The sequence below is a fragment of the Ailuropoda melanoleuca genome, chromosome 19 (genome assembly GCF_002007445.2).
Source record: "Ailuropoda melanoleuca isolate Jingjing chromosome 19, ASM200744v2, whole genome shotgun sequence".
Classification (NCBI taxonomy): domain Eukaryota; kingdom Metazoa; phylum Chordata; class Mammalia; order Carnivora; family Ursidae; genus Ailuropoda; species Ailuropoda melanoleuca.
Window position 1 is genome coordinate 24,771,095 of NC_048236.1, and position 21,658 is coordinate 24,792,752.

General features: G+C 39.7%; 1 protein-coding gene across 1 annotated transcript in view; it reads left to right on the forward strand.

Moving 5' to 3' along the window:
- Window positions 1–12,082: 12,082 nt before the first annotated feature.
- Window positions 12,083–21,658, forward strand: part of KCNQ5 (potassium voltage-gated channel subfamily Q member 5) — a 502,936-nt gene continuing 493,360 nt past the window's right edge. The window contains 3 exon segments of the mRNA XM_019796792.2: window positions 12,083–13,933; window positions 13,935–14,066; window positions 14,068–14,135. Coding sequence (XP_019652351.2) covers window positions 13,730–13,933; window positions 13,935–14,066; window positions 14,068–14,135 — 404 coding nt within the window. The 5' untranslated portion in view covers window positions 12,083–13,729.

The following is a 21,658-nucleotide window of genomic DNA, read 5'->3' on the forward strand; positions in this document are numbered from 1 at the left end:
AGTGCATAAAAATATCTGCTTTCTTCTGTTGATTGAAAAGTCAATAACTGTCTGAATTACATATAATGCCTATGTCTAAGGATAACATAAAAATTCTTGCTTTCTTTAACTAACATTTTTGATCACGTACATTGTCAGTTTGTGTTGTTTCAGTTTAACTTGCTCTTGAAGCCATGGGAACCCCTCAAGAATTTGTTCTATATAAAATTCAGTTTCTTGTAACCTCTCTCAGAAGACAAAGAACAAATGATGTCATCAAACTCCCTGTTAAATCTTTCTGTTTGTCATGTGCTTGTTTATCTTTGAAATTACATTTGCTTGCAGTTTATGTTTCCATAAAATGATAGATACAAACAAGCATTTCAGTGTCCCAAATGAGGTAAGAAATTTGTGTTTGGAGCTCTTGTGTAAACTTATATGGAATTAGATAAAGCTTGAATAAACTTATATTGTTATTTAAAGGGTTTATATTCTAATGAAGTCAAGAGGGAATGTCACAAAGGGCCCTCAAATCTGAACCAACTGGTGATTCATTTATTCCCTGACTCTTTTACTGCCTCTTTCATGTCGGTCCTGTGGTATAAGCAGGAAGATATGTTAATTTTTAGGGATAAATAATTCTGATACTGCTTTAATCTTTTAGAATATTGCTGAGATAGCCATACTTACTTGTTGACATTCCCTGGTACTGCATACATTGAAAGATTTTATTTTAAACAGGAAAATATTTTTCTTAGGAATAACTAGCATCATTTCTCCAGGCATATACTAAACCCTAAAATTCTAAATATAGAAGCAAATGGTATATAGACCAATGTATATTACCGAAAGACAGCAGAACTCCCTACCTCAGTATCTTCGAAGACTGGCTTTAAAAGTATGCCTAGAGCAGGTTTTCTCAGCCTTGGGATTTGGTGGCAGAACCCCGTTGGAACCCTGGGCACTAAAAGATAGCCGCATCTCTGCTTGTGCAGATATCCGTTTGGCCAATTCGGAGGCGTGACCATAGGCCTTCCCGTCTCGACAAATGTTATCAGGGTATTCCTAACTTCAGCTTGAGAAATAGTATGGGCTATTCCAGGGAGATGAAGGAAGTTTCTGCTACTCCAAATATCCCCATATGTCCAATACATTCCAGAGAATCCTTGTAAAATTCATTCCTTTAAGAATTCAGTCCAAGGGGCACCTGGGTGGCACAGCGGTTAAAGCGTCTGCCTTTGGCTCAGGGCGTGATCCCAGCATTATGGGATCGAGCCCCACACAGGCTCCTCCGCTATGAGCCTGCTTCTTCCTCTCCCACTCCCCCTGCTTGTGTTCCCTCTCTCACTAGCTGTCTCTATCTCTGTCGATTAAATAAATAAAATCTTTAAAAAAAAAAAAAGAATTCAGTCCAAGGACTCACAATCTGGGATCCATAAACTTCAGGTTTTATAAATTGTTTCAGAGTGTCTGTGAACCCTAGAAATTGTATGCAAAATTATGGATATGCTTTTCGAACTTTATCTAAGGCTTTAACCAAATTCTCGAACCTCTGTCATCCAGACAAACTTCAGAATGATAAATTCACAGGTATTCTAGGGTGATGAATTCAACACCTATCATCAGACATCTAAAGTATCACATATATTTTAGGATCAAAGAATTAAAAAACCATTAGCTCTTGAATATTGCTGTTAGAAATACAGTAATATTGAAAATATGTATGTTAAGGTTTCTTTTGTTTAATTATATCTACTAACCTGTAATAAAGTATTATTAAATAACAAATGAATGCATAGCCTGGTATATAATCAGATATGTTTGCTTTCATTTGCTCACAAATAGTTCACCTGAAAGCTATCATCTGCAAAATTTCTTGAAGTGTCACTTCTGGGTTATCTCAAGGTTTACCCATAAAAACCATATATTTTATTTTTTTACAAGTTCATAATTCTTTTTAAAAATTTTTTTAAAAATTTGACCTCAGATAATAGAAGAAATATGTATTTTTTTAAATGAGGACAGCAACTTTATTGTTTTGTTCTTTTCTCTCCTTTTTTTTTTTTTTTAAACATTTTGACCCCCTTCATCCATTTCTGCTACCCCAACGCTGGTACTTCTGGCAGCCACCAATCTGTTCTCTGCATTTATAAACTTGTTTTCTTTTTTTTAGGTTCCACATGTAAGAGAGATCATGTGGTATTTGTCTTTCTCTGTCTGACACATTTCAGTTAGCATAATGCTCATAAAGTTCATCCATCCATGTTGTCACAAGTGACACAATTTTACTTTTTATGGCTAAATAATATCTCATTATATATGTGTATATATACACACATATGTACATATGTATACATACACATACATACATATGTATATATACACTCACACACACGCACACACATATACATATATATTCTGGCTGAGCAGAAGCTTTTTAGTATGATGTCATCTCATTTATTTTTGCTTTTGTTGCTTTTGCTTTTGGGGTCAGATTCAAAAAATCATCATCAAGACCTATGTCAAGAAGATTACCACCTATGTTTTCTTCTAGAAGATTTATGTTTCAGGTTTTATGTTCAAATTTTTTATTTATTATGAGTTAACTTTTGTGGATGGTGTAAGGTAGTAGTTGAGTTTTGTTTTTTTTTTTAAATGAAGTGGGTTTCATTCTTTGCATGTTGCTGCCTAGTTTTCCTAACACCATTTATTGAAAAGACTGTCCTTTCCTCATTATATATTCTTAGCTCCTTTGTTGTCAGTTGATTGGCCATATATGCGTGGGTTTATTTCTTATCTCTCTATTCTGTTTCCTTGATCTGTGTTGTCTGTTTTTATGCCAAAACTATACTGTTTTAATTGCTATAGCTTTGTAATATAGTTTGAAATCAAGGAGTGTGATGCTCTAGCTTTCTCAAGATTGCTTTGGCTATTCCGAGTTTTCTACAGTTCCATACAAATTTTAGGATTATTTATTCTATTTCTTTGAAAAATGCCATTGGAATTTTGATGGGGATTGCACTGGACCTGTAGATTGTTTAGGGTAGTATGGGCATTTTAACAGTGCTGATTCTTCAATCCATGAGCATAGAATATTTTTCCACTTATTTGTGTCTTCTTCAGTTTCTTTCATTTATGTCTTGTCATTTTCACTATACAGGTCTTTTACCTCCTTGGTTAAATTTATTTTTAGCTATTTTATTCTTTTTAATTGTAAATGGGATTGTTTTCTTTATTGTTCTTCCTGATAGTTTTTTGGTGTATAGAAACACAACATATTTTTGTATATTGATTTTGTATCCTGCAATTTAACTGAATTTGTTTATTTGTTCTAAAGTTTTTGATGAAATCTTTAGGGTTTTCTAATATGTCATCTGCAAGTAGAGTTTTACTTATTCCTTTTCAATCTGGAGGCTTTTTATTTATTTTTCTTGCCAAATCAATACTATGTTGAATAAAAGTGGTTAGAATGGACATCCTTGTCTTGTTCCTGATCCTATGAGAAAGACTTTCAGCTTTTCACAGTTGAGTATGATGTAAGCAGTGGGCTTGTCATATATGGCCTTTGTTATACTGAGGAACATTTCCTTTACCCACTTTGTTGAGAGTTTTTATCATAAATGGATATTGAATTTTGTCAAATGATTTTTTCTGCATCTTTTGAGTCATTTTGTCCTTCATTTTGTTAATGTGGTGTATCACATTGATTGATTTGCAGATGTTGAACCATCCTTGCATCCCTGGAATAAACACCACTTGATCATTGTGATCCTTTTAATATATTGTTGAATTTGGCTTGCTAATATTTTGTTGAGAATTTTTTTCATCTATGTTCATCAGGGATATTGGCCTATAATTTTCTTTTCTTGTGGCATCCTTGTCTAGTTTTGTTATCAAGGTGATGCTGGTCTTATAAAATGAGTTTGGAAGAGTTCCCTTCTTTTACATTTTTTGGAAGAGTTTGAGAAGGATTGGTATTAATTCTTCTCTGAATTTTTAGTAGAATTCACCAGTGAAGGAATCCAGTCCTAGACTTTTGTTTATTGGGGAAGTTACTGATTACGGATTCACTGTCCTTATTAGTAATCGGTCTGTTCAAATATTCTGCTTCATCATTATTCAGTCTTGATAGATTGTATGTTTCTAGGAATTTATTCATTTTTTTTAGGTTGTCCAATTTGTTGGCATATAATTATTCATAATAGTTTATTATGATCCTTTGTATTTCTGTGGTGTCAGTTGTAACATCTCCCCTTTCATTTCTGATTTTATTTATTTGAGTCTTCTTTCCTTTTTTCTTGGTGAGCCTAGCTAAAAGCTTGTCAACTTTATCTTTTCAAAGAACCAACTCTTAATTTCATCGATCTTCTCTATTGTCTTTTTAGTCTCTATTTCATTTATTTCTGCCTTGCTCTTTGTTATTTCCTTCCTTCTAGTAACTTTGGGCTTTGTTCTTTTTCTAGATCTTTGAGGTGTAAAATTAGGTTGTTTCCTTTTGCGTGGAGTATCTTTTTTCTTCCCTTCACTTTCATTCTGTATGTGCCAATTACATCTGTGGTGAGTCTGTTGTAGGCAGCATATAGATGGGTCTTGTTATCTTATCCTACTCAGCCATTATGTGTCTTAGAATTGGAGAATTTAGTCCATTTACATTTAAATATACTTACTGCATTTTGTTAATTGTTTACTCCCTCTTTTTTTTTTTTTTTTTTTTTTTTTTTTTTTCTCTTTTTTTTTTTTTTTTTTTTTTTTTTGTCATTCCTCTCTATTCTTTTCTTACTTTGTACTCTCTTTCTGGTCTGAGAACTTCCTTTAGTGGTATACTTAAAATCTTTTCTGTTTATGCTTTGTGGTTTTACTATAGGCTTTTGCTTTGTGGTTACCATAAGGCTTACATATAGCAACTTACATTTATAATAACATACTTTAAGTTGATAAACACTTAAGTTTGATCTCATTCTAAAGCTCAGCATTTTTACTTTCCACCCCTTATGTTTTATGTTTTTGATACTGCATTTTACATCTTCTTATCTTGTGTATCCCTTAATTATTTTAATCATAGTTACTTTCAATACTTTATCTTTTAACCTTCATAGTAGCTTTATAATTGATTAATCTACTAAGTTTACTATATATTTATCTTTCCACTGAGATTTATTATTTCATGTTTTCTTGTTGTTAATTAGCACCCTTTCTTTTCAGCTTAAAGAAGTCCCTTTCACATTTCTTGTAAGGCTAATTTAATGGTGATAAACTCCTTTAGTTTTTGCTTGTCAGGAAAACTCTCTCTTCTTCAATTCTGAGTGATAATTTTACCTGGTAGATACTCTTGGTTGGAATTTCTTTCTTTTAGCACTTTGAATATATCATGTCACTCCCTTCTGGCCCGCATAGCTTCTGCTGAAAAATCAGGTAGTTATCTTATGAGGGTTGCCTTGAACACACAAGTTCATATAGCTATCTGCTAAATTTCAGTTAAATGTTAAAAATTATAGATAATATTTCAGAAAATTAATCAACCATTATTTTCAAATTGTAGCCTAAATAAAAAATTGAACCTAAGGTAAATCTTGATGTGCATGAATGTTAGTAGTAATAATAGTATTTATTGACTACTAACTATGCTAAGGCCTTTACGTGAACTATTTCATTTAATCATCAAAAAAGCCTTCTGATACAGATATTATTATTGCTTCTTTAAAAATGAAAGAAATGAAGACAGAGAAATTCAGTAACTCAGCTGGAGCCAGGATCCCACAGCTTAGAAATTTTTCCTGGGGTGCCTGGGTGGCTCCGTCAGTTAAGCATCCGACTCCTGATTTCAGCTCAGGTCATGATCTCAGGGTCCCGAGATCAAGCCCCACATTGGGCTCCATTCTCTCTCTCCCTCTCCCTCTGCCCCTTTCTGCCCTGCTCACACTCTCTTGCTCTGTCAAAAAAAAAAAAATTTTTTTCTGAGTCTAAGTCCTGAGCAGTTTAAAAGCAATTTATTAGTAATTATTGTTCCATGTTCGAGTTTCATCACCCAAAACAATATTGGGTCTTATTGCCCCCTCTTTCTTCCTTATTTTTAATCTTCCTATTCTCATCATGAACTATCTTCTTAAAACTATTTTCAACTCTGTCCCTCTTTTTCTTGATATGCTTCAGTCTTATATACAAAATAACATGCAAAAACAAAAGCAAAATCTTTGAAAACAAGCAGCACTCCCTCTATTTTATTGACCTTATATTGTATCTCATCAAAATTTTACACCATAGCAGCAAAAAATGAAAAAACAATTTGGTTGCAATCCCACTTTCCCTCTGTTTTTCCTCTCACACAAACTATTTCCTTTGAAGATTTCTACACAGGGTCCAATGTTTCTTTGTACCATTTTGATCCTAACCCTTACCGTGCTCCAGAGCATCCTGGCCACAGAGCTACAGATCTCAGGATGACTATAACTGCAGGCCCGTGAGCTCTGGCTTTCATTGGCCTTCTCGTTTTGCCCCAAGTGAACCATGAATCTTACCATTTTGTATTCATGACTCAAAAAGCAGGAAGTGTTACTCTCAGTAGCCCAGCAAACAGGTAGTCTTTAAGTCATTGGTTTTCAAAGATAATTTTAACAGTCTTTTTAATATAATTATATTCAGAAGCCTCATAATAGTAGATAGGAACAAATCATTAGTTAAAACATCAAAAACTTGGATACCCCATTCTTGCCAATTCTTGACCTGTCTGAAAGACTCCAGGTGTTCCCCTATAGCTCTGAACAGCACTGTTTGAAAACTGTGTTGAATATTTAAGAGATAGCAGCCTTTTAAATATGTATAACTATATAACTATAAGTGTAACTAGATAGATAGATAGATAGATAGATAGATAGATAGATAGATGATAGATAGATTTTCTTAGATGATCTGGTCACTTCCTTGGCCTTTCCTTACGAATAAAATCAAACAAAAATATATTATTTATCTAACATACATCTTCCTTCCAGGTAAAACTAAACATGAAAAAATGCATATTTACTAAATTGGACCTTTTTGGTATATGTTAGAAATAAAAAAAATTATAGTTTGTATTGAAAATGCTATAAAAGTAGTAAGTGAAATCAACAGAAATTGCCCAAGTTGCCTCAGACCTCACAATTGGCAGTAAAATATTATCAGTCAAAATTGCAGCTCAGTTGTCCCATCCAAATGGTTATTCAGAATCAGCCACAGGAACTGTGAGAGTGGCATGATGGCCATTCAAGTCTCACATGACTTGACATTGTGTTTTGTTTAGAACCTTCCTCAAACCCAAATCTTCTGTTTGCGGCTGCCTCTTTCTTACCCTTCAGAATCATCATCTCCACTCCCTCATCTCTGAATTCTTCCTCTGCTCACTCTGACCCAATTCCTATTTCTACGGTTCTACAAGGAAACAAAAACAGAAACAAGTACTTCTTCAAATGATTTTCTTGTTGCCAAATCCAAAATCCTTGTCTCATTTGACCTCTTTCCAACATTTCTCTCTTGAAGCTTCCTTTTTGGCTATGGTGGCATTGATTCTCTGCAGTCACTCTGCTTTCTCTGTTTGTATCTTCTTCTCTCTTTCTTTTTCCATACCCTAACTGCCCTATATGATCATGCTCACCAGCATTGGGTCCTCAAGCCTCTTCCTTTTTAAGCCAATCTATGGTTTCCCAGGTAATCTGATCCCAACATGTAATTTTCATGTATGTAATATATATACACACATATATATGTAACATATACATATATGTAATGTGTGTGTGTGTGTGTGTGTGTGTGTGTATACATAGTGCCTTACTGCCTTACTTCTCCACCCTCCTCCTTCCAGTCACACCTCTGAAAGCATCCTGGGCTCCAGCAAAATCCAACTTCTTATCATTCTAGAAGCACAATCTGCTCTCTGGACTTCACATTTTCTCAAATGTTTTCTCTTTGAATACCCTGCTTTCCTGTCTTCACCAAAATCCAGGTACTCCTCAAGACTTAGCTCAGCTATTATTGCATTCTTCAGGAAACATTCCCATAGCATCCTTTGCAAACATCTCTGAACTCATCACCATGTTATTGTTACTTGCCCATTTATCCATCTCCCTTACTAGATTATGAACGTCATAAGATTCAGGACTATTTTTCATCTCTGTACCCATGCCAGCTAGCACAGCACCTAAAATTAATGATTCCTTGTTGAAAAAATGAGTAAGTTTTGGAAGATTCATAAAGGATGCCTTCTTAATTCCTCTTTGAAAAAGTTTTGGTAAAATGTGAGTGCCACTAGGGGGCACAGAATTATAACAGAATTTTCCAGTACACTAGCTCAAAGTTGTTTTTCTTCTGTATCAATCTCTTAACACAGTTTCTAAATATATGGATCTTTAAAAGATCAAATAGCTGTATTCAAATTACTTTCAGAAGGAAGAGCTTAAGTAGCTGGCTGAAAGAAAGAGTATTGCTGCCATGCTAACATGTCAGAAAAAAATGAAATCAGGCACTTGTATCACTCAGACAAATACAACAAACAGTTTTATGAATAAAAGTGAAGGTAGCATTAGGGAAAAGATCACAATGTAAATAAAATTTCAAGAAGTTGATACTACAAGATTTGGGACTGTTTTAAAATTTTCAATAGAAAAAAGTATCTATGAAAGGAAGCCCTTCCTTCTGCAGGTATACTGAAGAGGAATATTGAGCCTATTTCTATGTTTAGAATAAAACCCCAAATCCTGTTTTAAAAGAATGGAAACTTCCCAATACTTTTCTTTTGGAGAGAGAAACTGTCAAAATTACTAACACACATTAATAGGCTAAGCTTTTTATTTCAAAAATTGATATAGTTCAGTAGTTAAAAACCTAGCTTTTTGTTTTTGTTTCAGTGGGTTTTATTTTGTTTTTGTATTAAATACCCATAAGTTTGGGTCCTGGCTCAACTACTATCAGTTTTGAAAAATTACTAACTTGTCCACACCTCAGTTTCTTCCCCTATAAATTGGATATGATTGCAGCGCCTACTTGTGAGGCTATCGTCAGAATCAAATAAAATAATTCTTGTGAATCACAGTGCATAGTAACACATGCTAAGTATTATTTTTCTTTGACAGTGGTTTTTAGAACATTATTTGAGTAATTCCTAGGAAAATAAATATTGATTAGTTGCTATGATGAAAATGGATGGACCTTTTTGAGCCTTTCTCCCATTCTTTGTCTGCTTCCCTACCAGCCTCTCTTCACACCCACATACACTCCACCTACACCCTTTCTGCATCCTTGGGGCAGAGACTTTCTGGAAGGGCCATAGTTCCATCTGTTGTGTAGGGCGGAGCTACGATCCCTACTGTGTTAGAATCTTCATTTATTATGGCCAGGCCCAGATGATCTCTGATGTTGCCTTGGGTTCTCTGATTAATTTCTGCTTGTTGGAGAAACACTTTGAGAAGTTTAATGTCAGATTTCTTACGGTAAGAATTCTTGATTGACTAAAAATGGTGCTGTGGTACACAATATAATATTTTAATTTATTTATTATTTATTATTAATTAATTTATTTATTATTATTTATTATTTATTTATTTTAACTTATTTATTATTTATTAATTTATTTATTATTTTAAATAATAAGAGGAGGTAACCAGTGGTTATAATAAGATACCTAACAAGTGCAGTTATAGTTGCTATGCTTATTGGTTTGGTTATGATCTGATAGGAGGGAAATAAAAGCTAAAGAAAATGATGGTATCGCTGAAAGGGCATTAATTCAAGAGTTAGGAGACTTCACTTGTACCTTTAGGCCTCTAAGACAAATAGCTAAGCCTTGAACAAGTCACTGAACAGCAGCCAAAAAATGGATTTCCATTTCTTCCTCAGTAAATTTCCTTTTTGCTCTAATGTTTGAGGATTCTACTTATCATTACTACTATGGTTGACCCAGGAATCTCACACTGGATCAAAGTGGCATTTGTATCACTCACTAGTGATTACTAAAAAGTAGCATTAGTATCACTCACTTGTTGATACGAACCATGAACATGACTTGATGGGAAGGTATGTTGAGGGGGTAGGGCTGAGCAAATGGGAACATGGAAAGTCATTGAGAAAAAGGAAAGAGGGGAGAGTAATAGGATCATTGACATTTTGTGAAACCAGTTCAGATCTAGTTGTTCTGCCTGAAAAGTCTTTCCTGGGCATCTATCTCCTAGCTCTTGTACGGAATTTTCAATACTGATATTTTAGAGTACCCTTCAGAAGAAAAATACAATGGGCTAGAAAACACACTGAAATAAAATATTTCTGGTAACTACTTTCAGGTGAAACTATCTCCATGTAGACTTCAGAGAACACGAGTTTCCAAGGTCACAAATTTCAGGCAAGCATCTTAACAATGTGTAGAGAATGAATGGTTAAAAGCAAACTCATCTCCAAAGAATAGGGAAGGCTAATCAATTCACACTTTATACTAGGAATAAACATTTACCTTAGGAAAAAGTGGTTGTCTTTTGCCTTTTATATCTCTTTATAATGCTCTAATGTACTTGTTATGCACAGAATATACCCTATATTATTTTACTTTAAACAATATGCCATCCTCTTTTCTGATATCTGGATTTTAATATTTCAGCAAAATAAAAGGCAGTTTCCTAGCAACATTTGTATTCAAAGGCACAACAACAGAACAAGCTTGATGACAATACTTTGTTTTCCCCACAGTTAATTCCTGCCTTTTGGGGGAAGTTAGCAGGTATTAAAGGAAGCAAGGTACACACAGAGAGAATCTGTTAGAATAGGCCTTGCAGCCTCACTTGGCTTTTCCTTCCCTAGTATGCAAGGGCAGGAAGGTTAGGGCTTGCAGCTAAATGCCTCTTTCTGAATGGTAATTGACAGGCACATTGAAATAAAACCATGTGCTCTTATGTACGTAACTCAGTTGGAGACTAAGACTGACTTCTTTTTTTTTTTTTAAAGATTTTATTTATTTATTCAACAGAGAGATAGAGACAGCCAGCGAGAGAGAGAACACAAGCAGGGGGAGTGGGAGAGGAAGAAGCAGGCTCATAGCAGAAGAGCCTGATGTGGGGCTCTATCCCATAACGCTGGGATCACGCCCTGAGCTGAAGGCAGACGCTTAACCGCTGTGCCACTCAGGCGCCCCAAGACTGACTTCTTGATGGGATACTGAACTGGGAGATGAGATTTCTGAATTCTCAGCAATCCTCATACTAACCTGCTGTAAGCCCTTGGGCAGGTCTCCTTCCCCAGACTAGCTCTCTAACTGGAGGTTACCTTAGAAGATCCCAAAGGTGTAAACCACTAAGAAACCAGCTCTAAACAGCTACTGATCATTAGATCTGATTTTTTTTTTAAGTTTCATGTCATTTGCTTAATCAACATCACATGCTGCACCTCCAGGAAAATATCACTGGGAAATTAAGCAGCAGGTTCTCTTTGGGAGAACCCTGTCCCTGGTCCATCTTCCCAAAACCTCCTGCCTGCACGCTGGGACCAGCCGCACCAGTGAGGTGGAAGCGACCCTGACCTTACTCGGTGGTGGTGGTCAAAGTTTGCAAGAAAGAAACCCAGTAGGTTAAGAGGAAATGGTTTTCATTTTCTTGCCTGCAGAATAGCCAAGATATTCAAGTTTAAAGCGTGCACACGAGTCATTTTAAGTCTCTAGATCTTTCACCCTGAAAGTCCCTGCACAGAAACTCCGCGGGGAGTCTAAATATAGCAACAGCAAACTCCCCCCAACCTCAGCTGGGGTCTCGTGCTGTTCTAGGATTGGAGAGCTTGCTCCAAGGCGCTCTCTGCATCTGCCTCGAATAGCAGGGCACGGAGCAATCTCTCGCACCTCCACAGTGAGTGGGTGTGAAGTGTATTAGGAGAAAAAGAGAGTGACTCTGGGTATTGGTGCTCGGCGCACAGTCAGTCACGTGGCACCGCTGCCAGCTGCATCGAGCGGCTCCGAGCTAGTGCCCGCCGAGGAGGGAGTGGGGAGAAGGAGGGAGGGAACCAGGGTCCTGCGGGTGACCCGGAGCGGAGGAGAGGGCTTCACGCAAATAAGGGTAACAATACAAAGTAAAAGAAAGTCAAAGCATTTAAATGGAGCTACTGCCACAGGCAGAAAGCTGCCGCGGGCGTGGGTGTGTGTACTGGAGGGAGTTGAGAGTATCTCTGAGGGGCGGAGACAGCTGAAATAAGACTTTTGCTTTAGTATTGCCTCGGTTTCAGGCTTCTCGGAGGAAATCACTACCTGCTCTGGCTTTGTGGTGGAACCTTAGTTCTTCGGTTTAACTTGGTGGTGGTTTTCTTTCGTATTTTGGTGGGGTGGGGGGGAGAATCCACGCTGTTGGAAGAAGTTCCCAAGCCTGGCTTCCTTTCAGTTTCCCCACTCCGACTGTGAGGTTTAACGGCTGGTGCTTTATAACGCTGTGCTGCTGAAGGCCAGAGGCCGAAGCCAGTGGCACCGTGGCCTCCCTCCTCCCCAAGGGCGCGCACGTTTTGGGTCGCCAGAGCGTCAGAGGTGGGGGGAGACTCAGCCAGTCCTAACTCGCCACACGTCTCTCACCGTGTAAGGTACAGCCTACAGGGGTGGGGTGAGGACCCCGAGAAGCTGGTGTTCTGGGCTCCCTGCCCTCCGGGATTTTTCTCCCAGACGCTGGGCCCGCCGCTGCCACTGCCGAGACTTAACAGTTTTATGACTTTTTCGGACTTAAATGGAAATTTCTTGACTAAGGGAACCCAGTTCGCTCTCCCAAGCTTCGCGCGGTTGTCAGGCGGAGCCCCTAGGCAACAACTCGTTAACTGATGAGGAGCCACTTTGTAGTTTTTATGCCCTCCCCACACTCCACGCCCCCGGGCTAGGAAGGATGACCAGTTATTCGAGGGCTTGCTACCTGATGCTGGGATGGAAAGTCACAGCCCGAAAGCTGGAGTGAGCCGCGGGGAGATGCCCACTCCCCGCCTCTCCGGCTTGGGAGTCGTGTCCTGCAGGTCTGCACACTGAACTGGCAGGGACCGTCCAGCTGTGCGAGAACCCGATCGCCACTGCTGGGAGCATCGGCCCACGCGCCTGGGGACCGGCTGGTACCTGCAGGGCAGGGCAGGGCTGTTCCCGCTCGCACCCCTCGCGCAAGGATGGGAGGACCTGGCGCGGCATCGTAGCGGCCGGAGTGAGCAGAGACCTGCATCTCCAGTTTCTCCTCAGGGCACGAGGCCGACTTACCTTACGGACAGCTCTCAAGCCCCCGAGAGAACTAAAGCAAAGTCGCGCCTAGGAGAGGGGCTTCCGAGCCCCGTCCCCTCTGGGGGAGGGGGCGGACGCAGGCTGGGCGTGGGGAATGCAGAGAAGAAAGGGGGAGCCTGGGGCTGGGTGTGCGCGCGTGGGAGCGCGCCTCGGAGCGCCCCGCACTCCGCCGGTCCAGCCCTGGGGGCACTTGGGAAGGAGGGAGTGATAGCTGCGGGAATAAGAGGGAGCCTAGAGAAACCCTCTCAAAGTGACGCCCCAGAGAGGTCCTGATTTCGAATTTGGACCTAAAGACTGCTAGAAATTGGGCCTCCTTAGCACACCCCTCTCCGCCCCCACCCTGAAGCCCTGGCGGTGTGCTGGCTGCTTGCTTCCCCGCCCCTAGCTCGGAGGTCGCGGGCCGGCGGGCGCTCCGTCAGCCACGGCTTCCTCCTCGAAACCCGCCCGCGCGCATGAGGCCGCTGCCCCCACCACAGGCACTGGCGCCCCCCTCGCGGTGCCCGTGGTGATGCCATGCCCCGCCACCACGCGGGAGGAGAGGAGGGCGGCGCCGCCGGGCTCTGGGTGAAGAGCGGCGCGGCGGCGGCGGCGGCGGGCGGGGGGCGCCTGGGCAGCGGCATGAAGGATGTGGAGTCGGGCCGGGGCAGGGTGCTGCTGAACTCAGCCGCCGCCAGGGGCGACGGCCTGCTGCTGCTGGGCACCCGCGCGGCCGCGCGGCGGCGGCGGCGGCAGCGGCGGCGGCCTGAGGGAGAGCCGCCGGGGCAAGCAGGGGGCCCGGATGAGCCTACTGGGGAAGCCGCTCTCGTACACCAGTAGCCAGAGCTGCCGGCGCAACGTCAAGTACCGGCGGGGTGCAGAACTATCTGTACAACGTGCTGGAGAGACCCCGCGGCTGGGCGTTCATCTACCACGCGTTCGTGTGAGTACCCGCGGCCCCCGCGCGCCCCCCGCCATGCCCGCTCCGGGGGGTCTGTATGCTTGGCCCCCTGGGACGCGCTCCGCGCCCACGCCCTGGCCCGGCGCGCGCGCGAGCACACACTCTCACACACTCGCGCGCGCACACGTGGTGGCTTTTATTTCTTTGCACGTGTTTATGGTCTTCCTCCTAGAGCCTTCCACCTCCCTCAGCCCCACCTCCTCCACCTCTACAGATTCAACCGTCTGCCCGAACACACCCAATGAGCTGCCCCGCAGTTTTAGGCACCGAAGGCTTGAGCCAGGCAGACCTGGGACTTAGGCTGCGCGGTTAATTGGGAGCGATTCGGTCCCGAGATACGTAAATTTCAACCGCGAGGGGCGCCCGGGAGCTGGGAAAGGCAAAGGGAGGACGTGCGCCGGTGTGAGGCTTTTGAGAGTGTATTGGAGAGGTTAGGAGGTGATGGTAGGGTTGTACCGGGTGGTGAGAGGAGAAACGAAGGGCTGGGTCCTCAGCCCTGGGGCGGAGCTGGGGAAGCTGCTACTTGGTGGGGAGAGCAGCTAGGTTTTAAGTGCGCCCGGAAACACGCCTCGCCACCACCTCCACCACTAACGGAAAAGCTGTCAATGCGTGTAGCCCTTCCTGCCACAGAGGTGGCCGAGGTCTAGAAAAGGAGAGCTGGGCGGGGCGAGGTGATGCTCCCGCGCAGCGGCAGAGGCTAGTGGTGAGCCTGGGGCTCAGGATCCCGGGCCAGAGTGCAAGAGCAAACGCGCAAATGGGCCACCTGGGACAGGGATCAGGCAGTGGGTTAAGTAGGCATTTGTGCCGCTGAGTCAAAGTGTGTGTGTGTGTATGTGTGTGTGAGTGTGCGCGCGCGCGCGTGTGTAAGTAAGCCTTCACCATCTAGCAGAGAATGCTTAATGAGAAAATGATTGGAAGCAAATGTTTATTTTTCCCTTAGGCATTTAAAACCTTTCAGTGGCTTTAAAGTTTACTACTGTTTTTCCCACAAGGTCCATTCATTCAGTCTCCTGTTAGAGTTAGGTTTATCTGGACGTTTTAAGGTAGTTTTTATGCCGTTATATCTTAATTATTACTTCTTCTTATTTTTTCATCTTTTCCTAGTTTTTTTTTTTCTTTCTCCTGCTTCTTTATGTTAAAATGAAATATAAAGACATCAGCCTTAGGAGACCTGTAGAGAAAAGTTGCAGGCACTCACTGTTCCGTTCCTTGTTTCCTAGTAAAATAGGTTTTGAACATGTGAATTAGGTTTCTTTTAGAAGTGAGGCATGTCACCCAAACATAGCTCTCACCTGGGATGGAGGATTGGCGTCAACAACAGAAGCACCTTTTGAAATAAATGGAAGAAGGGGCTGGTTTTGTAAATAGGTGAACCTGGAATTTGACCACGTAGGAGTCAGGAAATTGGTGGAGTCTACAATCCGTGGGGCTCTGGTGTCTGGAAAATTTTACAGTCTCAGATTGATGTGAATATGTAGCATTAGGTAGAATATTCCAGCCAACTTTCCATCTTACAGTGTACACAAGGAGAACGTTGTGTAGCATCATTATTACATCAAACGGTATAACTTTTACTATTCACTTGATGTAAGATTCACATTGATTTAGATGCGGTTACTGTAATAAATAATAGACATAGATACTGTAGATTCTTTTCATGTTTGTCCTTTCTGAGTTGATACATATATTTAATCCTGTTACCTATTGAGCCTGATAAATTATTTTAATGTGTCAGGATCTACTAAAACATTTAGCAATAACAATCTATGCTCAATTTGGCAGCAAAATATATACTGTATGGAAAACGACTTTTTTTTCCCCAAGAGTATGCTCAGGATATTTGTAGATTTGAATTTACAGTATGATGCTATTTGTGAGTTTTAATTTTTGGTAAGTTATGCACTGTATATTTGGAGAGAGAGACAACTTTGGCTGATGCTCATGCTTTGCATCTCCTGTTTTGCCCTTGAAAATGAGTGAGGACTTACTGTAATACAACATTTTCTTTTCAATATGTTAATGTTTAAGAGATTTTTATGGCCTTACAGAATTTAAAATCTTTAAGAGGTGATTTTTCAAGAGACTCAGGTTTGGATAATTCTCTACTCATCAGATTTTTATCAGCCTATCAATGGGTTTAGTGGTAGATTGAAATAAATTATGTGCTTGTCAATACCATGTGCTGGTAGGAAGTTTTGCTTTATACATTTCTAGAGTCTGAACCTGTAATGCTTGAGCAATTAGATAGGGGTGCTAGATCCACATTAGCAGGTAGAGGGAATGGCTAGCATCGTCTTCTGGGAGGATTCTGCACAACTATAGCCCACCCCGAGGGACAAGCCATCTTGGCAGTTGCTGCTTACAGTTTATTTAGAAAGCTGGACTTTACACATTAAGTGAATAAAAGAAAGTTACTTTGAGCTGAAAGTCTAACAAGACCATTAATAATAAAGGAAATTATATGAAAACAATTTCTAAAGCAGTGTAACTAATTCCCTGCCAGCGTGGGAATCCCCAAATCTTACTTTAATAACAGTTTTTGTAACACATTAATGTTCTTGCCAAGAGCAAGTGCACTGTGATTAATGAGGTACTTCAGGGATGGATTTACATGGTCTACCAGCGTTTTCACTGCCAAGAAGCAAGAAAATTTGTTTAAAGTTATGTTTCAGGTAAAGAAAAGTTTCTGTTAAATATGGAAAAATCATTGTTATAATGGTATTTTAATGGTATAAAATGTATTTCCAAGTGAAAATACCCTAATCTACTGATGAGATGTCTGGCAAAAGCAAGAGATGACCTCCTCCAAATACTTTCTACCAGTTTTTGTAAATTAGAGGGATTAGAAGAGTCTGTTCCCTTACTCTTCTTTAGGATTTGCCAGACAGCTGTGATTCCTCATTTCCTGTCTTCAGCTGTTCTTTAGTTTAATAGATGAGTTATTCAAATATGAGGTGATATATTTCTTTGAAGGTTGTTTGTTCATCTTAAATTCATATTCTTTTTAGGAAAAGTTTAGAAGAATAATGGTGGTTGTAGAACACATGATGGGCTTCATTTGCATTGATACAATAAATGTGGCTCTGGCATAGGAAACAGGTGACAGATATCTGTAACTCCTCACTTTGTCCAATATATCTTTGCCTGGTATAATGCCATGGATCAGAATTTCTAGATATTTTAAACTAGAAGAAATAGTCCAGTCACCCAAGCTACGAACTTGCAAGTCATCCTTGACACCTTTATTTTTGTGCATTAAATTCTGTGTATTCACTTTATAAATATTTTTCATATCTAGTCCCTTCTCTCCTTTGCTGTCGTTACTATCCCTCTCTGTTTCTCAGTATCCCTCCATTGGTTTATTTGTAATATTCTCTTGCTTAATCATCCAGCTTCTGTTCTCAGCCTTCCAGCTTTCCACCCTGGCACCGTAGTGTTTTCCCTAAAATGTAAATCTTATCGTATCATCCCCTTGCCTATAATCTTTGTGGTGAGGGTCATAAATGGAAATTAAGTAGATTGAGGAGGGTTAAGAGTTGGGAAAGTGGAGACAATAGTGTTAAGTTAACCAAATTCCTTGGGACAGTACACAAGATACTTTATGACATGGCCTCTGTCCATCTTTCTTTCTTCACCTCTAATGTACATTCAGGGGTCCAGCCTTCCTCAATTACTCCATCCTGTGTCTCCCTGCTGTGCCTTTGCTCATGCTGTTTCCTTTACTTCTTGCCACTCTGTGCACTCTGGCTAACTCCCATTGTTTCTTCAAAACACAGTTTAAGAATTGCTTCCTCTTAGGCACATCTCCCCACTGCCAGAATAATTTAGGTGCCCCCTGTCTTAGGCTTCATGGCACTTCAGCGTGTCATTGTAATGGTGCTTGTCCCACTGTTTTCACTGTGAGCTACTTGGTCTGGCTCTCCCACAGGAGGGCAAACTTCCCACACAGAAAATCTCCTACTATCTCTGAATCCCAAACACCTAGCAAGATGCCTTGTACCTAGTAGACCCTCAATAAATGCTTGTTTAATGAGTAAGTAAATAAATTTCCTTAGAAGCCTTTCATAAAGGAGTTGCAGGGTGAACTAAAGTTGATGGAACTACTAAATCTTTTTTATTTTCTTAGAAGATACTGATGATTCATTCTGAGGAGAAAGTATGGGGGCTAGAAGTAGGAGACCATTACTTTGCTTCCATCTTTCCCACTAATTAGCTTTGTGACTTGGAATAAGCCATTTCACCCTTGGGTCTCCAAATCTTTATCTGTGAAATGGTCACATCAGTGTCCAGTGTTTGTGATCCAGCCAAGACGGTGGAGGATACTGCAGATTGTCTAATATTCTATAGTAAATAGGGAAGGTATATTTGTAATGAGAAGGGATCTAATCTTTTTTTTTTTTTTATCATTTCCCTTCATTTTTGAGCTGCAGGACCACCTCCTAAATGGTCACTTTAACTTTACTCCTAACTCCTTTAACTTTACTCCTAACTCCTGTGAGGCCTGTGTGCCACATAGTAACCAAAGTGATCTTTCTGAAGAGTTAACTGGACACATCCCTCCTAGGCTTGGAGGTGGAATAGTTTGTTGGCTGTCACTACCCAATTCCTTAAAGGCAGGGACACTTTCCATCTTGTCCTCTGCTGTATCACCAGCACTTACAACAGTTCTGCCACATAGAAGATGCTTATACATACAGATTGATCCACTTACTGTTACCCCCAATCTCCAAAATATACCACTGGTTTCCTGGGTGGAAAATGAGATTTTACACTATTGGAAACTCCCTGTGTCAGGACTCAATCAGACCCAAAGAATGACCTTATTATTTACATGTATATTCTATTCAGAATTAGGTCTATGTCCATAGAAATTGATGCTTGCATTTTATTTTTACTCCTGTATTCCTTAAAAATCACTTACTTCCCTTACATGCAGAGAGGGCTTATGCAAGTTATACTGCCTTATACCTTGCTAATATGGTAACATAAAATGCTACATATATTCTTCAAATCAGTCTGTTTTCAGAAATTTAAACAATGCTGCAGTATTTGAGGATCCTATTGCAATTAGAAATGTTGAGTGTTAAAATATGAGCATTAGAAATATGGCCTAAGAGAAAAAAAATCTAAGAATATTTCAAAATGGAATGAAGTTTTGATATAAGAAACACTGTAAACAAGGAAGATTGCCAGCAGCCTTTTGATAATTGCTTGCAAAGAAGTGGTGCCAGTTTTAATTTTTAATTGCAAATGGCTATTTTGGCGGATGAAAATGCCAGCAGAGCATGTTTTATCCTAGCCCAGTGGTGTGAAACTACTTAAAGTCCAATTGTTGAATAGCCGCAATTCAGTTATGTTTAATGATTTGTAGATGTTTCCATTTTAATTTCCTTTTCTTCAACTATTTACAAATATGCCATTTGAACTTTTATTTTGTTGCAACCTGGGAGACAGATTAGCCATGCACCTGCTTTTTTTCATAAGTACTGAAATTCTTTGATGGGACTCAAGAGTTTTGGCTTATTCTTTTGATCCTTTGTTATCAGTTTGTCCAAAGAATGAGTTTCCTAAATGTTATTGAAGTCATCTAATTCTAAATTTAAAAATAGTTTGAACTTTTATATATGTATATATATGCACACATATATGCCACATGAACAAATGCACACACAATATGTATATACACACAGAGTATCATTTAGCAGAGAACTTGTTAATGCAAATATTTACATTTCTTTTTACTCCTCTAAAAGTAAATAAGACATTTGAATAAAATGCAGTTTAAAAATAAAGAGAATCTTAAAGTTACTCTTGGTGATATGGAGATTGTATCATAATTTGAAAGCTATTTCAGTGTATATAAACACTTTTTACAAACTCAGTCATAGTGTTCGTTGCTTCCGTTTACCAGTGAGGTAATTCTAGAATCTCTACTCCTTCACTTAGTGGCAAGATGATCTTTTACAATCATGTTATTATTTCTCTTTTCTTTTTTTTAATAGTTCAGTGTAATATTTAATTAATAGCCATTATGTGAATCAGTTAATGTGCTGTATACTGGTGGTTCAAAAAAGGGAAGATGTGGCTGGCCCTTGACCTCAAGGAAATTCCATTAGGGAATATGATTACATTTGGATTCAGTTATCAGAGTTTCTGATTTGATGCCTATGAGCAAGTTACTGCTAATACTCTCTACTAAATCTGTAAAAAAGACATAATAATATTCCATCGAGGTATTATGACATCATGTATATTATATATGTGTATAATCGCACTTGGCATGGTGACATTGAAACTAGAGAGAAAAATAGAAATAACCTAGTGGGAGGCTATATTGCTACATTAGAGGCCCAGGATATTATTCTGTAGGTAGTAGGCAGTCTTTGAGGTAGGTGGAGTTTGGGCAGGTAATAATGATTTTGAATTTCCATTTTAGATTGGTCACTCTGTCAGTTCTATTAATGCTGGCCTGAAAGGAACAAACTGGAGGTAGGAGATCTTTTGAAATGTTGTTTCAACTTAGGCAAGAGATAATTTGAACTTGGATTGGGGTAATGTAGTAAAGATGGAGAAAAAACATGATGGTGGAGTTGAAATATGTTAGTGATGTAGTGAATTATGGAAAATGAAGAAAGATTAGTTATTTCTGGATTCCTGGTTTGGGTGGTTGGCTAGAAAGTGGGGGCCATTAACTGAGATCACGAAAACAGATGGAACAACAGGATGAGTGGAATGTTAGGGGGTGATGAAATGAATTTAGCTTTGGAGATGTTGAGCTTTTTGTGACTGGGACTTCTAACTATATATTTCCAGCAACTGTGAATAAAGATTTAAAAGACATAAAAACGTAGACAAGAGTTAAAAATACAAGGAATGCGTGTAAAGAGAGCAGTAGCTAAAGGATGGAAACCTGAGGAATACCAACATATAAAGGGTAAGCAGAGGAAATAGGGGGCATTTAATGGGATAGACAGCAAGGTGTAAGGAAACACTAGACAAAAAGATGGTCAGGTGGTCATGGAAACCAAGGATATATTCCAAAAAAGAGTCAGCTATGAAATGTAGACAGTCATTTAGTAAGATAAGGACCATGGAGTTACTATTAGATGTGGTAATGTGGAAGTCCTCAGGGATTTTGTAAACTCACCAATTGTTCACTTTCAGTGAAGTGGTTAGGGCAGAAGTCAGAATGCTCTTAATCGAGAAATGAGTCAGAAATGAAGAGAGGAAACAGTAAATGTAAGCCATATATTCAGTTAGTTTAGCAAGAATATAAGAAGAGAGATGGGAACACTAGCTAGAAGGAAATACAAGACTAAAGGGAGAAAGCATGAGAGGATAAGCTATAGGAAAGAAGATTGTTTACCACTACCAGTAGTCGTTTTAATTATTGATTATGTGCTGGGTATTGTTCTAAATGCTTTATGCACATCTTCTCTTTTAATCCTCAGAATAGCCCTAAAAGATACTATTAGTATTAATCATCTCCCTTTAACAGATCAGAA